The sequence below is a fragment of the Alosa sapidissima genome, chromosome 6 (genome assembly GCF_018492685.1).
Source record: "Alosa sapidissima isolate fAloSap1 chromosome 6, fAloSap1.pri, whole genome shotgun sequence".
In the NCBI taxonomy this organism is placed as follows: Eukaryota; Metazoa; Chordata; class Actinopteri; order Clupeiformes; family Clupeidae; genus Alosa; species Alosa sapidissima.
In genome coordinates, this window is record NC_055962.1 from 36,359,876 (window position 1) to 36,385,305 (window position 25,430).

At 45.3% G+C, this 25,430-nt stretch overlaps 1 protein-coding gene across 6 annotated transcripts in view; it reads left to right on the forward strand.

Annotated features, from left to right (window-relative positions):
* cep43 (centrosomal protein 43) overlaps window positions 1-25,430 on the forward strand; it is a 56,238-nt gene that overhangs the window by 25,085 nt on the left and 5,723 nt on the right. For 5 of the 6 annotated variants that reach the window (XM_042096493.1, XM_042096491.1, XM_042096489.1 and 2 more), the window contains 10 exons: window positions 7,971-8,027; window positions 8,267-8,334; window positions 8,546-8,607; window positions 9,256-9,317; window positions 11,446-11,514; window positions 11,688-11,768; window positions 15,201-15,254; window positions 15,493-15,647; window positions 24,213-24,266; window positions 25,284-25,342. In XM_042096493.1, coding sequence (XP_041952427.1) covers window positions 7,971-8,027; window positions 8,267-8,334; window positions 8,546-8,607; window positions 9,256-9,317; window positions 11,446-11,514; window positions 11,688-11,768; window positions 15,201-15,254; window positions 15,493-15,647; window positions 24,213-24,266; window positions 25,284-25,342 — 721 coding nt within the window. The remainder of the gene's footprint in view (window positions 1-7,970; window positions 8,028-8,266; window positions 8,335-8,545; window positions 8,608-9,255; window positions 9,318-11,445; window positions 11,515-11,687; window positions 11,769-15,200; window positions 15,255-15,492; window positions 15,648-24,212; window positions 24,267-25,283; window positions 25,343-25,430) is intronic. The other variant, XM_042096490.1, reaches the window with a different exon arrangement.

The window sequence follows — 25,430 nt, forward strand, 5'->3', positions numbered from 1 at the left end:
TGTGTATGTGTGTGTAGCCTTCCAGGGAGCAGTGTGTGTACAGTGTCATGTCACCGGGGTGTTTTGGGTGTGTTGTGTAGTGTGTATGGTACTATGTGTGTGTCTGTGTGTTTCTCTGTGTGTGGGTAGATAGATGGATAGATAGATAGATTTGTGGTAGCTGTGGGGAAACTGGTTACAGCAGTCGTACCATGTTCAGGTCCACTTGCCCACAGGGATTCCTGGTTTGAGTCCGGCCCCATTGGGTCATTTCCCGATCCCACCCCAACTCTCTTACTAGAGGTCTGCACTCCTGCGGTAGACCCGCGGGTCCCGACGCAAAAGAGTGCGGCGCGGGACAACTTTTGAAAGCTCTTTGCGGGAGCGGGCGGGATGAGAGAGGTGCGTTCGCGGGTGCGGGACAAACCGATGATTCACTGCACTCCCGCAAATTAAATATGTGCGTAAAATTAACTATGGAAATGATTAAAGTAGTGTTCATAACTGTAGTTCAGCTGGATGTTCTGTTAGGCAGCATTAAATAACGGGGTTTAAGCATAACTGACAGATAGCAGGCCTATAGCCTATATTGTCGTTTACGTGGGTTCAATTTGTTCCTGCTGCTCATTGTCAAAACTCAAAAGGCATGAGTCAGAAAGCATGACAGCATGGCATCAGAAAGCATGACGGAGGAAGAGGGCACCAGGCTAGGCCTACTTCAGTTGTTAGCCTACATTCAGAACCAAGAAACTGACATCTGGAGTCTTTCTCAGGTGTGTGTGCTCCTTTCGTGAGACAGAAAGAAAAGCTGAATAGGCTATCCCTCCTGCATGCGGGCGGGAGCGGGACATCATGTTACAGATGCGGGCGGGAGCGGGACTAAAAATGACACATTAATGTGGGAGCGGGCGGGAGCAGGACAGAATATTGCGGGAGCGGGACTGAAAAATCAGTCCTGCGCAGACCTCTATCTCTTTTCCCAATCCCACCCCATCTCTCTTACCCACTGATTTCTTGCATGAACAGCCCCCCCCCCCCCCAAAAAAAAAAATATATTTGTATATAAAGAAGATTGATAGATGGAGAGAGTGTGAGTGAGTACTACAGTAGTGTGTGTGTGTGTGTGTCTACAGTAGTGGGTGGGTGCCTGAGTTTCCTGGAAGTGAGCAGTGAAGGTGAACAGAGACCAGATTTATGTTTCAAGTGTGTGTGTGTGACATGTTCCTCACCTCCGGACTGATCTAGGTCAGGCAGAGTCAGTGTGTGCGTGTGTGTGTAGACCACTGGCGCCTGTTCTCAGTTGTGTTTTGTTCTTGGGGTTTTTATTGAAAAACATGTGTGTCCTACTTACATTCACCTTGACATTCTTGCTGCGCTAGCTTTGGGGTCAGGTTTGGGGTTGCTGGCTCCCACTCCCAAAACAGACATTCTGAGATGGATACACACACACGCACATATATGCAAGCACCTTCCAAAAGTCTTGTGTGTCAATCTTTTGCTTTGTTTTGCATGTGTGTGTGTTTATGTGTTTACACCACGGCCCTAGTTCCCATGGAGATTCCTTATAAGTACACCACGGTTACAGCTACTGTACAGTTTACTCTTTAGCCAATGGGTACACTTTTAACAGAGGCTACAATACACGCGGATGACCAGTCAAAGGACCATAGACGGCGTTGAACATTTGTGTCATGATACAAAATATTGAATTCAAGAAATTTACATAAAAATAAATGTACATTTCTTCTTTGCCGTTTAAGACATTGTAAACAAGTTGATATACTGTATACTTTTTTTATTTTATTACGAAACTACATCATGACCTTAGGCTCCGTTCGAAACGGAAGACAGCTGCCGCCCTCCCTAAATAGGGAGCTGTCTCACTAGACACTAGGCATCATGCATCAAGAAAGAGCGTAGCACTCTAGAATCTACTGTATGTCGTAAGAAAAATCCGGACGTTAAACTAAATTTGCTTACGGAAGCTATAAGTATAAGTATATATACTTTTTTGATCCCGTGAGGGAAATTTGGTCTCTGCATTTAACCCAATCAGTGAATTAGTGAAACACAAACAGCACACAGTGGACACACAGTGAGGTGAAGCACACACTAATCCGGGCGCAGTGAGCTGCCTGCTACAATGGCGGCGCTCGGGGAGCAGTGAGGGGTTAGGTGCCTTGCTCAAGGGCACTTCAGCCGCAACCCACTGTTCGGGGCTCGAACCGGCAACCCTCCGGTTACAAGTCCAGAGTGCTAACCAGTGGGCCACGGCTGCCCCATTTAATAATAAAGTAAAAGGAACGCTATTACTGCCCGTCCCCTATTTCTGCTCTGTTATGTGTATGTGTCACTTAATATACATTTCTATACAAACCAAGACGGCATATTCCCAAAGAAACGCAAGCACCCACACCATAAGTGTATCTAAATTAGCCATGTACCAAAAATTACATTTTACCGTGACTTGAAGAGCTGTAAACAGTGTTGTTTGGCTGCGTGTAGAAATCCGCTTGGAGCTCCAGTGGAATTTTCATTTGCGACGAGAATTCTCGGTCTAACCGTTCATGTGCCGTGTGAAAGGGCGGAAATAGGCACCCACCAGCCAAGCACTAAACTCCGAGCGTGGTAAACAAAATCAGATGTTTCAGGCCCCAGTAAGAACCAAACCAGATTCGGTTCAAATCTACACACCTATGACTACTGAAAAATTAATTTATCAAATTTTATTTTGAAGTATTAAAAACATTGTTGTTTTAGAATTTTCGAACGTAAGGGGCGGTAGTTGGTGCTTTTACAATAGCAGGCTAACGGTAGAGGTTTGACGGACGGTACATATATCAGAACAGACGCTAACAATGGTATAATCAGATAGTAAAGCATGTATTTCTTGCTGAAAATCTAAATCAAATACAACTTTCAGTTTTAAAGCCCAATTTTCGAAAGGGAGGTATTAAATTTAATATGGGACCACAGAGAGTAAAACGTCTCCATCTGGTTTCATGTATTGTTTTTTTTTACCACAATTTTATAACCAGTGACCAGTTTACCTTTTGGGGGAAGCATTTGTTCTGTGCGGGTGTCACCTGCATTCCGTTGATCAAGTACTAGAAGGCTACTGGAAGAAGTGTAGTGGTTACAGAGTGAAGATGTTTTTCACAGGTGTCGTTAAAGGTGTGAAAACATGTCGTTTTCGTGTAGCCCAGGCCTGAGAGAGGTTTAAACGCCCTGTCCACCGTCCGGTGCAGCCTCAAGCCGGACGCTCATTTGTCATCCTTTTTGCAGGGTTCCTACGCAGTATGGAAAACCTGGAAAACTATGGAATTTTATTTTAGTAATTTCCAGGTCTGGATAAGTATGGAAAAAAGAAACAAGGGTATAGAGAAATATTTGTGTTTCCAGACTATTGCATCTATAGGACTAATCACTTCACTCAGGTCATAACTAGATGTACCGCATAGCGGTACAAAATATGACCGCCGCTCAGTCCTGTACATCCATTCCGTGAAAATAAATCATATAAATGAATTTGTCTCCATCTTCTACTCTATCCCCCACTCTTGAAACTTTTGTGTATGCTTGTTTGGAATGTGTGTTTGCGGGCCGTACACAAAGTAGCCTTCTGGCGCTGCAAAGGTGAATAGATTTGTAGCACTTGCCAAAAAATTTGTAGCATTGTTATAAAAACTTTAAAATATCTAAACAATCACAAGTAGGGCAGTTCATCACAGTCCATCCATTGCAACTGGACTGATGAAAGGTACACCTGTAGGCTACATTGTATTTGGGAAAAGCAGAAGGTAGCAGCATAATGTATTTATTTATTTATTTATTATTAAACAAAACAATCCCTCAGTTCCATGCAGTTTTCAACAGCTATCAAGAAGAGAGGTCATGTCATGGATTTTTGTGAATGTTTCTTCTTCTACATATGCATAAGTTTAGTCTTCTAGTTCATATGATATTCAGCTTTATTGTCAATGCACAAATTAAATACCAGTAGTCTAAAACAAAATGCCGTTTTACCCAGTGGTGCAAATAACTGACATGTCCAAATGGGCCTTTATGAAATGCGTTGCTAGACTGTTCATACACATCTTAACGGGCCAAGTTGAAGAGCTACTGTCCGTTATTGTTTGTGCAAATAATATGCTGATTCATGTTCCCTTGCATTTTGCAACTATGAGGTCCATGGTTAGTCTGGCTTTCGCCAGACCAAGCTCAATCTTTTAAGAAATCGAAAAGGAATCGCCGGCAGATCAGGCTGAGTTCACCCAGCCTAGTCCATTGTAGGCGCTCGATAGAAATATTGTTTAATTTTGCAATTGAGATATCCACGCACTGCCCCCCCGCGACGTGTTCGCCCCCGGTTTCAGAGCTATTCTAAATGCAAAAATGCATGGAGGGAGTTATAACAAAACCGTGACTGTTAACAAACTATAAGCTATATAAGGTAGGCCCTATGCTAGGCCTATTACACAACATAAATTGTCACTAGGCTATGCTGGCGACCCAAATAAAATCTCCTTTGGGAACCAATGGCTTACAGTATCAAGCGGACTTAAGCTGTCACCTCTTGGCGAAAAGTTAATAGTTTTGCATATCAGTAGTAATACATGTCACGCAGCTGTGTGAATCACGGAAAGCGACTTCTAAATGGCACCCAACCCACAGTACAGTAGCTCAAGGTCTGTGGCTAAAGCAGCCATAATGAAAGCGTTATCATTGTTAGGATACTTCAGACACACATGTTTTTTAATCGCATAGACTACTACTGCCAAGCTGGAATCAAAGCACATCGACTCCCCTCTCACACCCTAAACACGCACTTCGAACAAACAAAAAACGTCTCCGTCTCACGGCATTCATGGGTTTCATCAGGTCCCTTTCCACAGGTGTATAAAATCAAGCACCTTGATTATCAATGCAGACTGCATGGTGCTTGATTAATACACCTGTGAAAAGGGACCTGATGAAACCTATGAATAGCCATAGGCAAAACTGTATTGGACCGGTGTAACGTTGGTACTAAATCATCCATCGCAAAGAATGATTTTTGTAGCACGTGCAACAAATATGTGTAGGTACAGCCCTGCCCTGGATACATCTCTCAACGTGCGCTCTAAAACATTTGGTTTAAATGGAGATGTAGAGGGGACCAAACAAAATTTTTCCGTAAAAGTCTAGTGGGGCTACATACCCACCAAATTTCATGTGCCCCGGTGGTTCGGTGTCCCGGGTATCGTTGACCAAAAATTCAGGAAGTAGATGACCGGGGGGGGAACAACTTTGACAATCCCTATATGACCGCTTTGCTAGCGGTGGTCATAATGAACCATTCCAACTGTTGTGTAGCTTAACTGTCAGTCCACATCATCAAGATACAATTGAATGGGGGTCCTCAGAAAAAAAATTCTCCCACAAGGGGACCCTGGTACCAAAACCAAATCGAGAACCCCTGTTCTATGCAAGTGCCCTACACCATTGTGCACTGGTATGTTAAAACACTGGTAGACTTTTTTGATTTTGTAAAAGATAGCAAGACATGGATACTGCATTATCTGATAAACTGTTATTGCAAACAAATAATATTGTTTATGGGGATTTCTGAGGCCTCTGCCAGCAGTGCACTAGTCTCCAACATATGTAGGCTATGCTTGTATCTACAGAGAACTAAAAATGTGAGTGCACCTTCCAACACAGCACTTTCCCCAACGAAAAGTATCCAAGGGCTACCAATTTAATAATAAACATTATTATACAGCTCTTCACAATGCTAGTAGAACGCTCCATTGACATAGAATATGGTCAGAAAAATGTACCGAGAAGTTTGAAATATGCATGAAAAATTTTTGCTAAATGCATGAAATTCAAGCCTTACAGTGAAAGAGGGATAGGCTACCTTCTGATCCGGTAATTAACGAAAGAAGTGGTTTATTTTAACACAGAGGAGAAGGACTCATTTGGCGCTCGCTGTAGCCTCGCAAAAATATTTGAGCGCTAGAATGTCCTAGTCGTAGCCTAACAATAATAATTCAATAGGACTATTTTCTGCTAAAACATTGCTACATATTTTACGTCCAATGTAGGCTATAGGCCTGCGAGACATGTAGGCTACAAAAAGACAATTACACATTCACGTCACAGTCAGGAATTATTTGAATAAGATGGTAGACTAATAAGTCTTTTATTTTATAAGACGGTAGACTACTACGTGATAACTGTTTGGCTGACAGCCTTTAAAGTAGGCTCAATTTCATTTCCAGGGAAAGGCTTTTTTATGTTTTAGCCTGTTACAGCAGGAATTATTGACTGGCATGTGGGGGCGTGGCATCACGATGGTTGCTTCCCTAGGACCGACAGAAAAAGAAAACAAGCGTTTTCGCAATCAGGTGGAAATACATGTTAAGTTGATCTGTTTGCATCTCTCCAGTGTGTGTTGCTGGCCTAGCCTACCCAACAGGGAAGTGAAAACCTGATCTGTTAAATGTGTCGATACCCTGAAATCACATTTCAACAGATTCAGCAGTAATTATTGATGTCATCCGCCATCTTTGTTTACTTTTCACAGCTGTTTCAGGCATTTGCGCAAAGGATTATGGGTAGCAGGGAGCATAAAGTGTGCATCAATGCTGCCTTCAAAAACGATTTGGTTATTCGGTAATTCTAAGATATCTTAGAAGGCAGCAAAAATAGTTTTTTTGGTTTCCAACCGTACTTGCTGCCTCACTCTCCAGTTAGATATCTTAAAAGGCAGCACTTTTTCCCGTTTCGAACAGAGCCATAGTGTCCTTGATGAAACATCACTATCATACTTCAACTTTACAGATGCATTGTTTTGTTGTATGTGTGTGTGCAGACAGACGTACACACACACACACACACACACACACACACACACACAGACACCTAAATTGCTTCCTACTGAAGTGCAGTACTTCTTATTTTTTAAATGTCAGAGTCTCATATCTCCGTTTGTTTACTCATTTACTGTGACAAACTCCATCAAACAGCCCTTGAGCTAGGCTATTGGTATGAGTACGCCATCAAACAGCCCTTGAGCTAGGCTATGCGTACCTGAATGCTGTACCTTTCTGCAGGTGTAAAGCTCTCCGGCATTGTACCTGAATACAGGTGTAAAGCTCTCAGGCACTATACCTGAATGCAGGTGTGGGCTAGGATGTTTCAGATTTGAAAATAGATAATTATAACAACGTTGAAAGTTTCTGATAACTTCTGGCACATACATGCACATTGAGCAAGGCACCGAACCCCTCACTGCTCCCCGAGCACCGCTGTTGTTGCAGGCAGCTCACTGCGCCGTGATTAGTGTGTGCTTCATCTCATTGTGTGTTCACTGTGTGCTGAGTGTGTTTCACTAATTCACAGATTGGGATAAATGCAGAGACCAAATTTCCCTCACGGGATCAAAAGTTATATGTTATATACTTATACTAATACTTTGCCCTGCTTCTCTGCTATCCATGCCGTCCAGGGTCTGTAAATGGGAAATAAGCATTATAGCTGCCATAAATTATCCTAAATAGACACAGTACATTTATCCATTTAGCAGACATTGTTATCCAAAGAGACTTACATATGTTAACTACATTACATGGGATTACATTGTCCCCGGAGGAACTGCATTACATGGGATTACATTGTCCCCGGAGGAACTGCATTACATGGGATTACATTGTCCCCGGAGGAACTGCATTACATGGGATTACATTGTCCCCGGAGCAACTCGGGGTTAAGGACACAATGGTGGAAGCCGGAAATTGAACCTGTAAATAATCTGATACAAATTGTTGCTTTTGTTCTGTATTATTTCACATTCTAGACGACTCATGTTGCAAGGTCACTGGCTGGGCTGTTAAGGGTCTTGTTGTTATGGGAGATCACGAAGGCCAATTTTAATGTCTCTCGTTGTTATGGGAACTGTTGTTATGGGAGATCACGAAGGCCAATTTTAATGTCTCTCGTTATAGGAACTGTCTCCACGCCAGATTGCAGAGGCCCGAAGGAAGTTTGATGCACATTCCAAGGTGGCGTGCACTCCTGCACATCCTCACACATGCACACACACACACACATGCACATGCACCAATAAAGCCCAGCTGCTGAAAAAAAATGGCATTGCTGCATTAAGTGGTGGTGTGTAATGTGTAGGATTGGAGTGAACGTTGATAGTGTCCAGAATCGTGTGTAATGTGATAGTGAATGTTGATAGTGTCCAGAGTCGTGTGTAATATGATACTCCTCTAACGCTGTCTTTTGCTCTCAGGACAAAGCTGGAGTGAAGACAGAGGCGCTTACTGCTGTGTTTCTAGACTTATGTCCAGCCTTTAGCCGGTAAACACACACACACACACACACACAAATAAATACATACATACAAATACACACACACACACACGCAAAAATACATACACATAAAGATGAAATCACTCGCACACCCCAAAACTGTTTTTAGTGCCCAAGCCTGTGCACACGCATACACACATAAATACGCAAATAAACTGACTTAATCTGTGTGTGTGTGTGTGTGTGTGTGTGTGTGTAGGAGTATGCTAGAGTGTTACGTCAAAGATGAGTTAGCTGCCAGAGACAAAGACGAAAGCAGTGGTAAGAGTTAACACACACACACACACACACACACACACACACACACACACACACACACTCTCTCTCTCTCTCTCTCTCTCTCTCTCTCTCTCTCTCTCTCTCTCTCTTTCTGTCTAACTCGTTTGGGAAGTGTGCAGCTTAAAGATATCTTTGAATTCTATATACAAATCTGTTCCTATACCCATTATTTATGCCATGCGCCTGTTCTATGTCATGTGCCTGTTCTATGCCATGCGCCTGTTCTATGCCATGCACCTGTTCTGTGCTTTATCTATGCCCTCGACCCCCTGATAAGCCCTTGATCTTTGGATCAGCATGTCTGTCAGATGACCAGATGTACACTACCAGTCAAACGTTTGACTGGTACTTTGACTTGAACTTTTGACACACACACACACACACACACACAAACATATTTAATGGGAGATTGCTGCATGATTGTGCATGCTCCATAGCTTGGCATCTTTAAATAGTGCCTCACGATCTGTCTGTTTGAACTTCTGATGTACACACTTCCCAGTCACTAGAATATTTCCCTCTCTGTGGCTCTCTCTCTCCCTCTTTCTCTCTCTCCCTCTTTCTCTCTCTCTCCCTCTTTCTCTCTCTGACCTCTTTCTCTCTCTTCCTCTCGCTTTCTCTCTCTCGCAGTAGTGGACTTCCAGGAGTTCCTGGGAATGTTGAAGCGTTTCTTCATGCAGTGTCGAAGTGTGGTCAGTACACACACACACACAGACACACACAGACATCAGAGAGCTGTCCATTGAGCTGATTTTGTTTGAGACGTGCGCTGTGAGACGTTCAAATGTGCGCTTAAAAGGCCCAGACACAGCGCACTGATTTCAGCAGTCGGGTGTTTTGGCGTCGATTACACATATTGAGCATGTTTTTCAGCCGTCGGGTGCTTTGGCTTCGATTACACATATTGAGCATGTTTTTCTGACTTGTGAGTAGGCCTACTGATGTTCAGGGATTTTAACAGTAGCCTCAGTTAGGCCTGCATGAAGTTGGAAATGATTAACTGTTGCAAAGAATCGTTTATCAAGGCACTGTAACGCTTTAGAATAACGTGCTTATTAGGTATTAACAGTGCATAATAAGCAGTTAACAATTCATTACTAACAGTTAGTTAACTGTTGTTATCCTTTAATAACATTAACTAACTGTTAACATGCAGCTTGTAAGTGTTAATAAGCAGCCTTTTAGGTTACTTACAAGCATATTTGTTAACAGTTGTAAGTGTTAACAAGCAGCTTGTTATTACACGGCTCTTCATAATGCTGCAGAATGCTCCATTCACTTGAATGGGCCTTCCCAACATTCGGCGGTCTGCGGTCTGCTCCTCCGCTGCGCGTCGGGGTCCGGTCCGCCCTGTCGGGACCTATTTCCCGACAATGACCGGCGTTCTATACATTATCCCTTACTTAATGGTGTATAAGACAGAGGTGGATAACTAATACGCTTATAAGACCTTTCTTACCTACGTATTTTGTAGTAAATTTTGCAGCCCCCCAATCTAAAGCGAGGACCATGTAGCCTATAGTTCCACAAGCCCAACCTTCTACTGTATCTCTCTATCTAGCTTGGTTTAGCTGTGAGAAATGCACCTTCAAAATTGTTGCAGTGAGCAGGAATCGAACCCCTGTCTCCTGCATCAGAGAGTGCATCATGTGACGAGCTCGTGCTGCATCTTAGCACGCGATTATCTCAGGTAGCCCATGTGACCAGCTCGTGCTGCATCTTAGCACGCGATTATGTCAGGTAGCCCATGTGACGAGCTCGTGCTGCATCTTAGCACACGATTATCTCAGGTAGCCCATGTGACGAGCTCGTGCTGCATCTTAGCACGCGATTATGTCAGGTAGCCCATGTGACAAGCTCCTGCTGCATCTTAGCACGCGATTATGTCAGGTAGCCCATGATATCTTAATTATATAATTGAATATTGATGTTAGCCTTCTCATGATATTTTAGTCTATCTATATACTGTATAATGAATTTATTTTTACTGATCCGCCTGCAAATGACTCGAATATAATTTTTAAAAGCAATTTGTTTTTATTCCGATCAGCCCACGCATCACCTCAACACACACCCTTATCACACATACACATGCAAACGTGTACACACACACACACACACACACACACACACACACACACACACACACCGTCTCAACACTTAACAGTGTCCATCTTACACAACGCAGAACTTGCATACTTGCACACTCACTTTGAACACACATGCACACACTCGCCGTTGTTTACACCTGTTCACATTTATCACAGATTCACAAAAACCATGACACACACACACACACACTCTCTCCCGCTCTCTTACTCTCTCTCTCTCTCACTCACTCATTCACTCACTCACTCACACACACACACACACACACACACACACACAGACACTATCACTCTTTCTCTCACTTACACACACTCACACTCACACACACACACACACACACACACACATACATACATACGTACACACACACAGACACAGACACTATCACTCACTCACTCACACACACACACAGACACTATCACTCTTTCTCTCACTCACTCACTCACTCACACACACACACACACACACACAGACACTATCACTCTTTCTCTCACTTACACACACTCACACTCACACACACACACACACATACATACGTACACACACACATACACACACACAGACACAGACACTATCACTCTTTCTCTCACTTACACACATACACACTCACACTCTCACACACACACACACACACATACATACGTACGCACATACACATATACACACCCAGACACACACACAGTAACTGTTGTCCTGTGTTGGCTATGCTAGGTAATGTCTGACGCAGGTGACACCCCAGCCCGTGGGGTGGAGAACCGTATCACCCAACCACTTAGCCGGGTAAGACACACACACACACACACACACACACACTCTCTCACACACTCTCTCTTACACACATCACTCACACACAAGGCCCACACATGCAATAATACACATTGTGTTTAGGTGCACCTAACCCCACACTCGCACACACAAGCGTAATGCTAATCTGTGCTGTTTAAATGCTCCAGGTGCTGTCTGATGTAGGGGATTCACCCCCTGCAGCTCCTCAAGGACTCCAGGACAGAATTAGTAGCCAACCACACAGTCGGGTAAAACCACGCACATACACACACGTACACATATACACACACACACACACACACACACACACACACACACACACACACACACATATATATATACATATCTCCTCACTTCTCTATGACGCTAAGCTACATAGTTCAAGTCCGCCTGACAGAACAGCCTCCGGCTCCTCAGCCGATGGTCACGTTCCGCCTCAACATCCGGAACCTGTCTCCAACCCACTTTTCCTCGGTGGTTGCCTCCGGTCTTAGCCTAGAAATCTAGACGCGCCCCTAGCGGCAGCAAATTACATTTGCTGTCAGGGCTAGTCTAGCAACTCTCCGTTGGCTTGTGAGCTCCAGAAATCGAAACTCAATCAGGCCAATGCAATTGTGTATAGAGTCGTTAGGTGGGCTTAACATAATGATTGATGGCAGAGTTGCAACGGTTTGGCTTGAATTCCCTGCTACTTGAAAACAAATAAGATGGATGTTGCTGTTGGCGAACAGTTTGACATGAGTTAAGCTTTTATTAAGTTGGCAAACGTTTAAACTAGCCAACTAGCTCCGCTGGTGGGAAACGCGTGGGACTCATAACGCTGCCGCTGTCCTATTGCGTGCAGATGGAATTTGAAAGACAACTGATTATCCCGCCCCTCGGACTGAGCACTGCGAACGGTGAGTGCCCAGACCCTACATTTTAATGTGGGTCTGGCTCGTCAGGCTACTCCGGTCTACCTCCACTCAACACCTTCTCCTCTCTGGAGGTTAATGAGGCCACAGACTCGCTCTGCTCGACACTGAGCTTGTGTCTAGACGAGCTGTGCCCTCTAACCACAAGGCCAGCTCGATCAAAACACTCTCATCCATGGCTAAATGATACCCTCCGATCGCAGCGCACCAAACTCAGAGCCGCGGAGAGGAAATGGCACAAATCCAAACTAACTAATGACCTCAAAAACTACCAGACACTCCTGACCTCCTTCTCAGCCAGCATCACTGCTGTTAAGACGGCCTTCTACAATGACAAAATCAACAGCGCTACAGACACTCGAAAACTTTTCTCAACCTTCAAATCGCTACTCAACCCGCAGCTGCCTCCTCCTCCATCCAGCCTCACTGCGGCTACCCTTGCCTCATTTTTTACAAACAAAGTGGCGGCAATCAGCAGTCAATTCTCTACATGCCCACACAACGCATCAGACTCAGATACCGCACTCCTACAACCTCCAGGGGCTGCTGGAACATCTTTTTCAGCATTCGCGCCTCTCTCCGAGAGTGAAGTATCTAGACTCCTGACATGTAGTCGTCCTACCACATGCTCGCTTGACCCTATACCTACGAGCCTACTTCAGTCCATCAGCCCGACCATCGCACCAGCTATCGCACATCCTCCGCAACAGCGTTTAAAATGGCCCGGGTAACACCGTTACTTAAGAAAACTTCTCAACCCTGCTCAAGTCGAGAACTACCGCCCTGTCTCACTCCTGCCTTTCCTATCCAAAGGTATTGAATGAGCACGCTCCAAACAGGTCTCTGACTTCCTTTCACAGAACAACCTTCTGGATCCAAATCAATCTGGGTTCAAAAGCGGCCACTCTACACAAACGGCTCTGCTGTCTGTAACAGAAGCCTTAAAGGAAGCCAAGGCGACCGCTCTGTCATCAGTACTCATTCTGCTTGACTTATTGGCTGCCTTTGACACGGTTAATCACCGCATCCTTCTCTCCATACTCTCTAACATGGGAATCTCTGGTTCTGCTCTCTCCTGGTTTGAATCCTACCTCACAGGACGCTCGTTTAGCGTATAATAGCTTGGTCAGCTATCTGCACCTCACTATCTCACCACAGGGGTTCCCCAGGGCTCAGTGCTGGGCCCCCTTCTCTTTGCTATCTACACCACCTCCTTGGGACAGATTATCCGTTCGCATGGCTTCTCATACCACTGCTATGCAGACGACACACAGCTCTATCTGTCCTTTCCACCTGATGACCCTTCGGTTTCAGCACAGATCTCGGATTGCCTCTCAGACATAGCTACATGGATGAAGGCACACCCCCTCCAGCTGAACCTCTCAAAGACTGAACTGCTGGTCCTCCCAGCTAAACCTACCATACACCACGACATCAACATCAAATTTGACTCCCTGTCTGTTTCACTTACCAGGACTGCAAGAAATCTAGGAGTTGTTTACGACAACCAACTAACCTTCTCAGATCATGTTGCCTCAGTCGCCCGGTCATGCCGTTTCGCACTTTACAACATACGGAAAATCAGGACTTACTTGACTCAAGATGCTACTCAACTTCTGGTTCAGACAATAGTGATCTCACGACTCAACTACTGCAACGCCCTCCTGACAGGTCTCCCAGCCTGCGCAGTGAAACCCCTTCAGATGATTCAGAATGCGGCGGCGCGCCTGGTCTACAACCAACCCAAAAGGGCACATGTTACCCCGCTGCTCATCCAGCTACACTGGCTACCTATGGCAGCCCGCATCAAATTCAAGGCTCTAACGCTTGCCTACAAAGTAGTCTCCGGTTCTGCTCCCACCTACTTGAATGCCCTCATACAGACATACACTACCTCCAGACCGCTGCGCTCCTCAGACGAACGACGTCTAGCTCTACCACCAGGATCAGGCCAATCCAAACTTTTCTCATCTGTTCTTCCTCGTTGGTGGAACACACTGCCAGTTCCTACAAGGGCAGGGACATCCCTCTCCATTTTCAAAAAACTCCTGAAGACCCAGCTCTTTAGAGAACATCTCCTCTCATAGCACCACTTACAACAAGTCTTGTTGATACCAGCACTTACCAGCCGTCTTGAACTGACACTCAACTGTTAAAAACAGCACTCACTGATGCACTTATTCTTACTGTACTCTACCGTTTTTTTTTTTTTTATTGTCCTAAAATTGTTGAGAATTGCTTTAAAACTTAATCTGTTACCATGTTGTTAGTCGCTTTGGTTAAAAATGCGTCAGCCAAATGTAATGTAATATGTGTGTGTGTGTGTGTGTGTGTGTGTGCGTGCGTGCGTGCGTACCCGCACACATATGTGTGTGTGTGTACCCGTGCGCGCCTGCGTGCAAGTGTGTGTGCCCACACGTGTGTGTGTGTGTGCCCCCGTGCGCAGGTGTGTGGGTGTGCATAGTACTCAGGAATCGTGTGTTTGTGACCGGGAGGGGATTTCCCCAGAATTCTAATGTGTAGTTACAGGAAGTGGAATTGACACATTTCTGTAAATGAAAGATGTTTTTGTGAAGTTTTGTTTGATGTTTAAACTCAATGTTCTATTTTATTGTGCGCTCTGTGAAAAGGAACCAGAGGTGCGTATACATCTTTGACTTGCTTCATTCCCTTCATGATGTCACATTCAACGTGTCATGCCATACGAATGCCATAACATCTTTTCAAGGGAGATGAAATGTGTGTGATCTTTATATTTCTTCCTAGATTCCCAGATTTAAAGGCCAATCTGGAGTTTCACTTGAAGAGTCAGACACACAGGTACACACACACACACACACACACACGCTTCTATTTACCTTTTTGTACAGACGTGTAGCATACACACAAACATGCAGAGTTGCCAGCTGTACCAGAAAACACATTCTGTCTGTGCTACCTCTAATGCAAACATACTCATGTTCATGAGCGTAATATGATTGGTTGGAGTTGAATTGGAATTAGAGTTGAAATATGCAGTGTTGTGATTGGTTGATTGAGATGGTGGTGTGATTTGCAGATTTCAGAGGTCAAAGGTCACGTGGGTGGAGCTGGAGCGGGCGACGGCAGCAGTGGAGCCTCACTGAGGAAGGCGATGATGGCGGAGGAAGAGGAGGACGAAGGAGACTCGTTCTTTGACGACCCGCTGCCCAAACCCCAGAAGACCTACGGCTCGTGAGGATCACACACACACACACACACACACACACACACACACACACACACACACACACACACACACACACACACACCCCAGAAGACCTACGGCTTGTGAGGATAACACACACACAAACACACACACACACACACACACACACCCCAAAAGACCTACGGCTCAGCAGTGTTTCTTAACTGGTGGGTCGGGACCAAAAGTGGGTCGCGGTACCGTTCTGGGTGGTTCATGGAGCTTGTGGGTTAAAAACATAATATGGATTTACTTAAATTGAGGACAAAATGGGACCGAAACCCCAGTGTGTGGGCTGCAGTGAATGGCTGGCACGACAGCATGAAACCATTAAAACTAAAATGCCACAAGGAAACTAACTGTCGAGTACTTTGAAAGGTGACATCAGGAGTTGAAGACTTCACAAATGTAATGCCGTCAGCATGTTCCAAACATGTAGGCCTACAGGCACTCTGGGTGCTTTACCATGTAGCTCACCGTATCCGTTGGCTTGAGTGCTTACTAAATAGTTTCAGAAGTGCAGCAATCTTGTAAACAAAGGTTTTAAATGCATGTTTACTCCCAAAGAAATACACGTCCTTGCCGGATTAGCGATAGTATTTGCATGCCCATGTTTAAGGGACGTTGGAAACGGGCTTCAGTGGCCTCTTGGCCAGACGGACCTGCAGAGCAAATTTCAAGTTCCAGGTTTGTATGGGCATTCTCAGGCTACAGCAGGGGGGGGGGTTAAGATTGGTAGTGTATAGGTCTAATTGAGTGCCTGTCACTTTAAGACGTTCGTGAGGGAACCCTTGCAATTGTAACACCGTTAAAAGGCTGCTGATGTGTGGATGCAATCCATAACGTTTTCTACATAGTTAAAATAAAGGTTCGTACTTCTCCTTGGGACAAGCACTTTTGAGTCTTGGAAAACACTTCTCCATTTACATCGGGATTTTGCAAATATTCAGTGTCCGTCAATAAAATGAGCCCTGCATGAGTAACGAAATTGACAAGCAGCTGTAAGTAAGCATGCTAAACTTGACATTCAAACAGTATTCTAACGTTAGCTTTGAGATACTGCTTGATTGCATAACTTAACTTAGTTTAGTCTCCTCAATGTACTATGTTGTGTTAAGACCTTAGCAGTTAACTTTAAAGCAGCAGTTTTTAACAAATTTGTGCAGCATTGTCACGATGCTAAGCAGATTTAGTAGCAATTTAGCCCGTCATCTTCTATGCAATGCTTCTATGTGGCAACAACAATCCTTCAACAATCATTAATGTTTTGTTAAATGCACATGCAGAGGAGGGGCAGCGGGCTCGTTACGAGAGAGAGCGGGGCAAGGAAAGGCTGCGTGCATAAAAAGCTCGGCTCAATGAAAGGATTTTATCTTATCTTTAATTTAAATAGTACAACATAGAAGATTAAATATGTGGCGGCCAGTTTTGATTTCACGGCGCCCAGATTATTCAATGTATGGGAAACACTGCTACAGTGACTGACTGCTACAGTGACTTCACCTTCTTATTGGCTGCTCCTGTTTCCTCTGAACACCTCCTTATTGGCTGCTCCTGTTTCCCTCTCTTCCTCTTCCTCTTCACTCCTCCTTACACATCTGTTCTTCCTCTCTCCTTTTTCTTCCTCTTTTCCTCCCCTTGCCCCTCTTCTCTTTCCTTTCCTCTCTGCATCCTCCTCTCCTCCCCCCTATTCCTATCTATTGTCCTCTTATATTTTCTACCTTTCATCTCCCATCCCTCCCATCTTTTTCCCCCTCTCTCCTATTCTCTCATTTCCTCTCCTCCTCTTTTCTCCCCCTCTTTCCTATTCTCATTTCTTCTCCTCCTTATTTCTCCCCCTCTCTCCTTTCTTCTCCTCTTCTCTCCTCTCCTCCTCTCCTCTTCTCTCCTATCCTCTTCTCTCCTCTTCTCTCCTCTCCTCTTCTCTCCTCTCCTCTCCTCTCCTCTTCTATTCTCTCCTCTTCTATTCTCTCCTTTCCTCTCCTCCTCTTCTCTCCTCTCCTCTACTCTTCTCTCCTCTCCTCCTCTTCTCTCCTCTCCTCTTCTCTCCTCTCCTCTTCTCTTCTCTCCTCTCCTCCTCTCTATTCTCTCCTCTCCTCCTCTTCTCTCCTCTCCTCTTCTCTCCTCTCCTCTTCTCTTCTCTCCTCTCCTCCTCTTCTCTCCTCTCCTCTCCTCTTCTCTCCTCTCCTCTCCTCTCCTCTTCTCTTCTCTTCTCTCCTCTCCTCTTCTCTTCTCTCCTCTCCTCCTCTCTATTCTCTCCTCTCCTCCTCTCTATTCTCTCCTCTTCTCTCCTCTTCTCTTCTCTTCTCTCCTCTCCTCCTCTCTAGTCTCTCCTCTTCTCTCTTCTCTACTCCTCTTCTCTTCTCTCCTCTCCTCCTCTCTATTCTCTTCTCTCCTCTCTATTCTCTCCTCTCCTCCTCTTCTCTCCTCTTCTCTCCTCTCCTCCTCTCTATTCTCTCCTCTTCTCTTCTCTTCTCTCCTCTTCTCTCCTCTCTATTCTCTCCTCTCCTCCTCTTCTCTCCTCTTCTCTCCTCTCCTCTCCTCTTCTCTTCTCTTCTCTCCTCTCCTCCTCTCTATTCTCTCCTCTCCTCTTCTCTTCTCTCCTCTCCTCCCCTCTATTCTCTCCTCTCCTCCTCTTCTCTCCTCTCACTCTCTCTGTGTGTGTTGCATGCTGGGATTGGGTGTATGGGAGAGCGATCACGGTGAGCGGGACGTTTGGTTTGACTTTCTATCTCTATTTGTGTTCTTTCTCTTCTTTTTCTACCATATTATTTGGTGAATGAGAACGGTTTAGATTATATTATTTTGGGCTTAGCGTCGGGATTGTCGGGAGGCACGCTGAGGTAGCGACGGAGATTGGGATGGCGTTTCAGGCGCCTCTCTCTCTCCGTCATGGAGCCTGTTGTTGGAGTAGCTGTGGAGGATGTGTTGATGGTCATGGGTGAGGCGGTGGGCCATGGGAACATTGCTTCGGCCTCACGAATGAACAAGGCTGTGGTTGTGTTCGTTAATGAGGAGATGTTAGCTAATCAGCTGGTGGAGAGCGGCATTTGGGTAAGTGGAGGTTACATTCCTGTTACACCACTGTTCTCTCCAACAACTAGAGTGACGATATCAAATGTTCCTCCTTTTATTCCAAACGATGACATTGAGAAGGAACTTTCTAGGTTCGGGAAGTTTGCCAGTGGAATTAAAACGATTCCGCTTGGTTGCAAAAATGATGCTCTTAAACATGTGTTGTCCTTTAGACGGCAGGTGTTTATGTTTCTAAATTCGCCGACGTTAAATGTTTCGTTTCGGTGCATGTATGGTGGAAAGTCGTACATGCTATATGCTAGTACGGGTGAGATGCGGTGTTTTGAGTGTGGAAACATTGGTCATGCAAAGCTGAGCTGCCCCTCGAAATCAGGAACACAGCAAGGAGCAGGAGTCGCCCCAGAAGGGGAAAGGCATACAGGAAGTGTTGTGTCGGGTGGGGAGCATGTTTGTGCGGAGAACCTTGATCAAAATGAGCAGGGTCAGGCGGCAAGCACTGCAGAGGTCGTTTTGGATGACGCTGCGGACGCGTCTGATATGCATAATGTTAATAGTGAGGTGACTACTAATGTTGCAGAGAATGTACCAAATAATACTGATGAAAGTGTAAATGCCACGGATGACGGGACGCTGGAAACAGAGCAGATGAGCGTGTCTGAGGGAAATAGAAGCGTTAAGTTCAGGGGTAGCATGCACTAGCGCAGAGCATGGTGAAGGGGGTGTGTCTCCTGCACCTGAAGAGGTGAGGGTGCCACAGTCAGAGGAGGACATGGATGAGGAGGACTCTATATCAGTGGGGTCGGATGTAGGTGTTATAGATCTCTCACAATTGAGTGTGGAGCAGCTTTATTCTTTGGATGAAATAAAAACGTTTTTGGATGACACATATGGCAGGCAGGTTGATATTAAGGATTTTTTTCCAGATGTTGAGAAGTTTGAGAAGTCTGTGGTTTATTGGAAAAGGAAGGTGGGTTTGAATGAGTTGAATAAGAGGAAGCGGTATCGTTTAAAGAAGATTGTAACAAAGGTGCGTAAAGATCGGGCTGCAGGGAAGGCCTTTTAAGGACTAATTATGGAACTCTCACTGGGGCTGTTCTTTTTGCTGTTTCTCTTCCTTTTCTTTTCAAGTCTTCTTTCCCTTTTTATGGAGCTTTTGAGGGTAGGATCTTTGAACATTAATGGAGGGGGGATAGGGGCAGGAGGGCCTCAATTGCTGAGTTTATTAACCTCAAGAAGGTTGATATTATCTTTTTACAAGAGACACATACTGATATTGATAATGAAGTAGGATGGAGGAGGTGGTGGGAGGGGGAGTGTATATTGAGTCATGGGACTAATATGAGTGCAGGGGTAGCTGTCCTTTTCTCCAAACATTTAAATGTAAAGTTAATAGCGTCTGAGGAGGTTGAAAAGGGAAGGGCTGTTCTTGTTAAGGCAGAGGTTAAGGGGCAATTATTTCTTTTTGTTAATGTTTATGCACATAACAATGGCTCTGACCGGGTTCAGCTTTTTGAGAGGCTCAGCGATGTCCTGAAACGGAATGATGATGATGCTTGTATAATAATGGGGGGCGACTGGAATTGCACTACTAACTCTGCACTAGATAGGAGTGGGGAGGAGCCTCACTTTGGGTCTGCTAATTCCATGCTTAATATAATAAGGGAGCTTGATTTTATAGATGTATGGAGGACTAGGAATATATCAACTAAACATTGCACATGGGTAAGGGTGGTGGACTCTAAAGTCAGCGGGGCTAGGCTGGATAGAGTTTATGTAAGCAAAGCATATAATAATAAAATTACTAATGCTTTAATCTTTCCAAGTGGGTTCTCTGATCATCATTTGGTGACTATTGATTTTTGTTTGAGGACACAATCACGCACAAAATATTATTGGCACTTTAATGTTAAGTTGTTGCAAGATAGGTCTTTTTGCGACATGTTTGCAGAGTTCTGGGCAAGTTGGAGGTTAAGGAAGATGGCTTTCAGAGATCTGGCACAATGGTGGGAGGTGGGGAAGGCTCAGATTAGGGGTTTCTGTCAAGACTTCACTTACAACACCACATCTATAGCAAAGAGAAGCATTAAACAGTTGGAGGATGAAATACGTAATATAGAAAAGGAGTTGGGGGAAAACAGTATGGGGCATGTTAATGAGTTACATAATAAGACGCAGGAGCTAAGAGCATTGCTACAGGAGAGGGCGAATGGGGCATTAATTAGAGCCAGGTTTGCTGCAATCAATGATATGGATGCTCCCACTAAGTATTTTTTAATTTAGAGCATAAGGTTGCGTAGCAGAGTCAGATGTGTTACTTACGTAAGAGTGATGGGACACTAACGCATGATCCTGTGGAGATGAGGAGGATGGCAATGGATTTTTACGCTGATCTGTATGGAGCTTCTGAGTGCGATCCTAAATGCTTGGGGCAATTGCTGGAGGGCCTTCCAAGGCTGGGGGCGGATGACAGGGGAGCGCTGGACAGGGATATCAGCCTACAAGAGTTGTCTGAGGCTGTCCAGCAGCTTTCCAAGGGGCGTTCACCTGGTATTGATGGCCTGCCAGCGGAATTCTATCAGTGCTTTTGGGGACTGTTAGGCAAGGACTTTTTGGAGATGCTGCAGGAGTGCCTTAGGAGGAGAGAGCTGCCGGTTAGCTGCAGGAGAGCAGTTCTAGCCCTACTCCCTAAAAAGGGGGACCTTGGACTACTGAGGAACTGGAGACCCTTATCTTTGATGTGCTTGGACTACAAGATATTGTCAAAAGTCTTGGCCAATAGACTCAAAGGTTTTTTGGATATTTTAATAGCAAAGGACCAGACGTACTGTATACCGAGGCGGACTATCATGGACAATTTGTTTTTAATGAGAGATATGATTGATGTCTCAATAGAGAATAATCTTAATCTTGGGTTTTTATCAATCGATCAAGAGAAAGCATTTGATCGGGTGGGCCATGAGTACCTTTTCAATGTGTTGGAGGCTTTTGGGTTTGGGGGAAGATTTGTTTCTTTTTTAAAGCTGCTGTACAAAAGAGCATCAGTAATGCTTAAAGTAGGAGGTGGGCTCAGTCATCCAGTCCTGGTTAAAAGGGGGATACGCCAGGGCTGCCCTCTCTCAGGGCAGCTGTACAGTCTTGCAATAGAGCCATTGCTGTGTCTTTTAAGGAAAAGGTTAAAGGGTGCTTCTGTACCTGGATTGGGATTGTCTTGCTCTATTTCTGCATATGCTGATGATCTGACTGTTTTTATTTCAGGAGAGGATGACGTTTCAGCATTATCTGGGGCTCTTGATGTGTATGGGAGGGCCTCATCAGCAAGGGTCAACTGGGGCAAAAGTGAGGGGTTTATTGTGGGTGGGTGGGCAGGAGAGGGGCCACCTTCACTACCAGGGGGTGTTCAGTGGGGCCGTGATGGGTTTAAGTTTCTGGGAGTGTTTCTGGGAAGGCAGGAGTATAGACTCAAAAATTGGGAGGGATTGCCGGAGAAGGTGGCTGCCAAGTTGTCTAAATGGAATTGGCTATTACCTGAGCTATCCTACAGGGGTAGGGTCCTGGTCACTAATAACCTGGCTGCCTCCACGTTATGGCACAAGCTCGCTGTGCTGCAGCCCCCAGACCAGATGGTTAAGGAGGTGCAGAGGAAATTGGTGAACTTTTTCTGGTCAGGGCAGCATTGGGTTCCTGCCCCAGTGCTGTATCTTCCCACTTCGGAAGGGGGTCAAGGGCTTGTGGACATACGAAGCTGGATTTGCGCGTTCCGGTTGCTGACTGCTCAGAAGTTGCTCTATGGGACAGATCTGGCCTGGGCAGCAGTGGCCTGTTGTCTTCTGAGAAAGGCAACGCCAATGGGTTTTGACCGTCAGCTCTTCCTTTTGGATCTGAATGGGCTGGATTTCACAAGACTGTCTCCCTTTTATGCGTCAGTTTTAAGAGCATGGCAGACTCTGAAGAAAGAGCGGATTGCATCACAAGTGGGGGAGTGGATCATGGGGGAACCTTTGTTCCACAATCCTTTTCTGAGGACAAAGATCTTGTCTACAGAGACTGTGAAGAGCTGCCTAGTGAGAGCTGGGCTCACGGTTTTGGCCCATCTACGGGATGGGAGCGGCTGGAGAGCAGCAGCCTCACTGCAGCGTGACACTGGCATTCGGTCCCTAAGAATCCTGGTGAGGATGCTGGAGGAACTAACCATGGCGTTGCCGGCGGTATGCAAGGAGGCCCTGCAGGTACAGTCACCAGCAGGTTGGGGGGGTGCGGTATCGCTGTCCCTCAGTGTTGGTCTCGACGTCCATTTCTCACGCTTTGGATGATGAGGGGGGCGGTGTAGCTTCCCATGGGGAGTTGGATGCTAGGCCCTTTCAAGAGCTCGATAGAAAGACTTTATACTTGGTGTATGTGAGAGCGTATTACCAGGCTGCACTGGGTGGTGCTAGGGCGTGGAGGTGGCCAGAAGTGTTTGGGGCAGGATTTATACCTGCTTGGAGGTCTTTTTACAAGCCTCCAATCGAGAAACGTACGGCCGATCTACAATGGAGGCTCGTCCACGGGGCTATAGCTACAAACAGACATGTGGCACACCTGAATCCGGCAACTGGGAGGGGGTGTCCCTTTTGTGGGTTGGATGAGACAGTTGAGCACCTTTTTCTTTTCTGTGTAAGACTGGGGGAGCTCTTTGAGCTCCTGAGTGCCTGGGTAGTGAAGGTAGGAGTAGTGTTTTCTTTTCAATTCTTCATTGAAGGGGTTGTATACAAGGCCAAAAGGAAAAGGGAAGTGTGTTTTGTCAATTTCTTGTTGGGTGCAGCAAAAATGGCAATTTGGTTGTCAAGGAAGTACAAGATGGCGGGGCGAGTTTCAACCAATCCTGTGGAGATTTTTAGGGGGGTGGTGGGGGGGAGAATCAAGTCTGAATATGCTTTTTACAGGATGGTTGATGACATTGAGAGATTTCTGGTGGTATGGGGGGTGGGGGGGGTTGCTGTGTGAGGGTGGGGGGGGGATGGGCAGGTTGTTTTCAACATATGAATCTGCTCTGCGAGCCCTGTGATGTTTCTTTTTAACTTGTAACTTGTATGTGTTTTTAACATGATTTTATTGTGTAGTGGTTAAACACCTGATATTGTTTTAATAAAGGAGTGTTAAGCCTCTTCTCTCCTCTCCTCTCCTCCTCTTCTCTTCTCTCCTCTCCTCCTCTCCTCTTCTCTCCTCTCCTCTCCTCTCCTCCTCTCCTCTTCTCTATTCTCTCCTCTCCTCCTCTTCTCTCCTCTCCTCCTCTTCTCTCCTCTCCTCTCTATTCTCTCCTCTTCTCTCCTCTCCTCCTCTCTCTTCTCTCCTCTCCTCCTCTCTCCTCTTCTCTTCTCTCCTCTCCTCCTCTTCTCTTCTCTCCTCTCCTCCTCTCTATTCTCTCCTCTTCTCTTCTCTCCTCTCCTCCTCTTCTCTTTTCTCCCTCTCTCCTCTCCTCCTCTCCTCTCCTCTCCTCTTTTCTCCCTCTCTCCTCTCCTCCTCTCCTCTCCTCACTGCAGTCGACTCTCCTCTGTGGACCGGAGTGGGTCTGAGAGAAGCACCAGCCACATAGAGTGAGTAGTGTGTGTGTGTGTGTGTGTGTGTGTGTGTGTGTGTGTGTGTGTGTGTGTGTGAGTAGTGTGCATATATGTGTGTGTGTGCCTGTGCCTGTGTGTGTGTGTGTGCCTGTGTGTGCCTGTGCGTGCGTGCGTGTGTGTGTGTGTGCCTGTGCGTGCGACTGATTGAGTATTGTGTGTACACAAATTCAATACATAAATATATAAGATAAACAAAACAATGTTGATTAAATAATAAGAAGAAAATGAAATAATAATTAAAATAATATAAATTGAGACTAGGATTAGATTTCTGCTCTTTGTCCATTATGTGTTATCTCTCAGTTTGTGGCACTTAAACACAAACTGTGCTGCAAGCTGTAGGGATTGTTCTTCCTCACCTAGGAGGGTTTTCATTTTTGAATTCTTGTTTAGACCTTTAAATTGTGGGTTTTTTTCTAGAAATTTAGGGTAAAAACAAATTCTCAGTAGAGTATATTTGGTGCACCTCAGAAGGAAGTGTTTCATCCTCAACCTCCATGAGGTCACAGTGGGAGAAAATTCTTTGGTGTCTCTCTTGCCAGTATCTTTTATGCCGTCCAGTTTCAATTTGAATTTATGTTGGGTAACGACTTTGCGGTTGTTTTAATTTAATCAGATCATATTCTAGTTCGTATTTTCCATTTAATCTAAGGTAACAATTCATTTTTTTTATTATGTTCGGTGTCTTCTAGTCTTTGGAAAATGAAGGCATTTTTATTGTTATTATGGATTTATTTTAGTAGTATCGGTGTCGTATCACTAATGTCATTGTTGTTTATAATCAAATCTCTCTCCCTCTCTCTCTTCCTGTTCCTCTCTCCCCCTCTCCCTCTCTCTCTCTCTCTCTCTCTCTCTCTCTCTCTCTCTCTCTCTCTCTCTCTCTCTCTCTTCCTGTTCCTCTCTCTCCTCTCCCCCCCCCCCCTCTCTCTCTCTCTCTCTCTCTCTCTCTCTCTCTCTCTCTCTCTCTCTCTCTTCCTGTTCCTCCACCTCCAGTAAGCATCGGTCTGGGTCTGAGGGAAGAACACCTTCACAGAAGAATGAAGACAGAAACGGTGAACCATACACGCACGCCAGTGTTGCGCGGGTTTGGTCACAAGCGGCCCGAGGTCGCCCGATATTTTAATCAACCCGACCGCAACT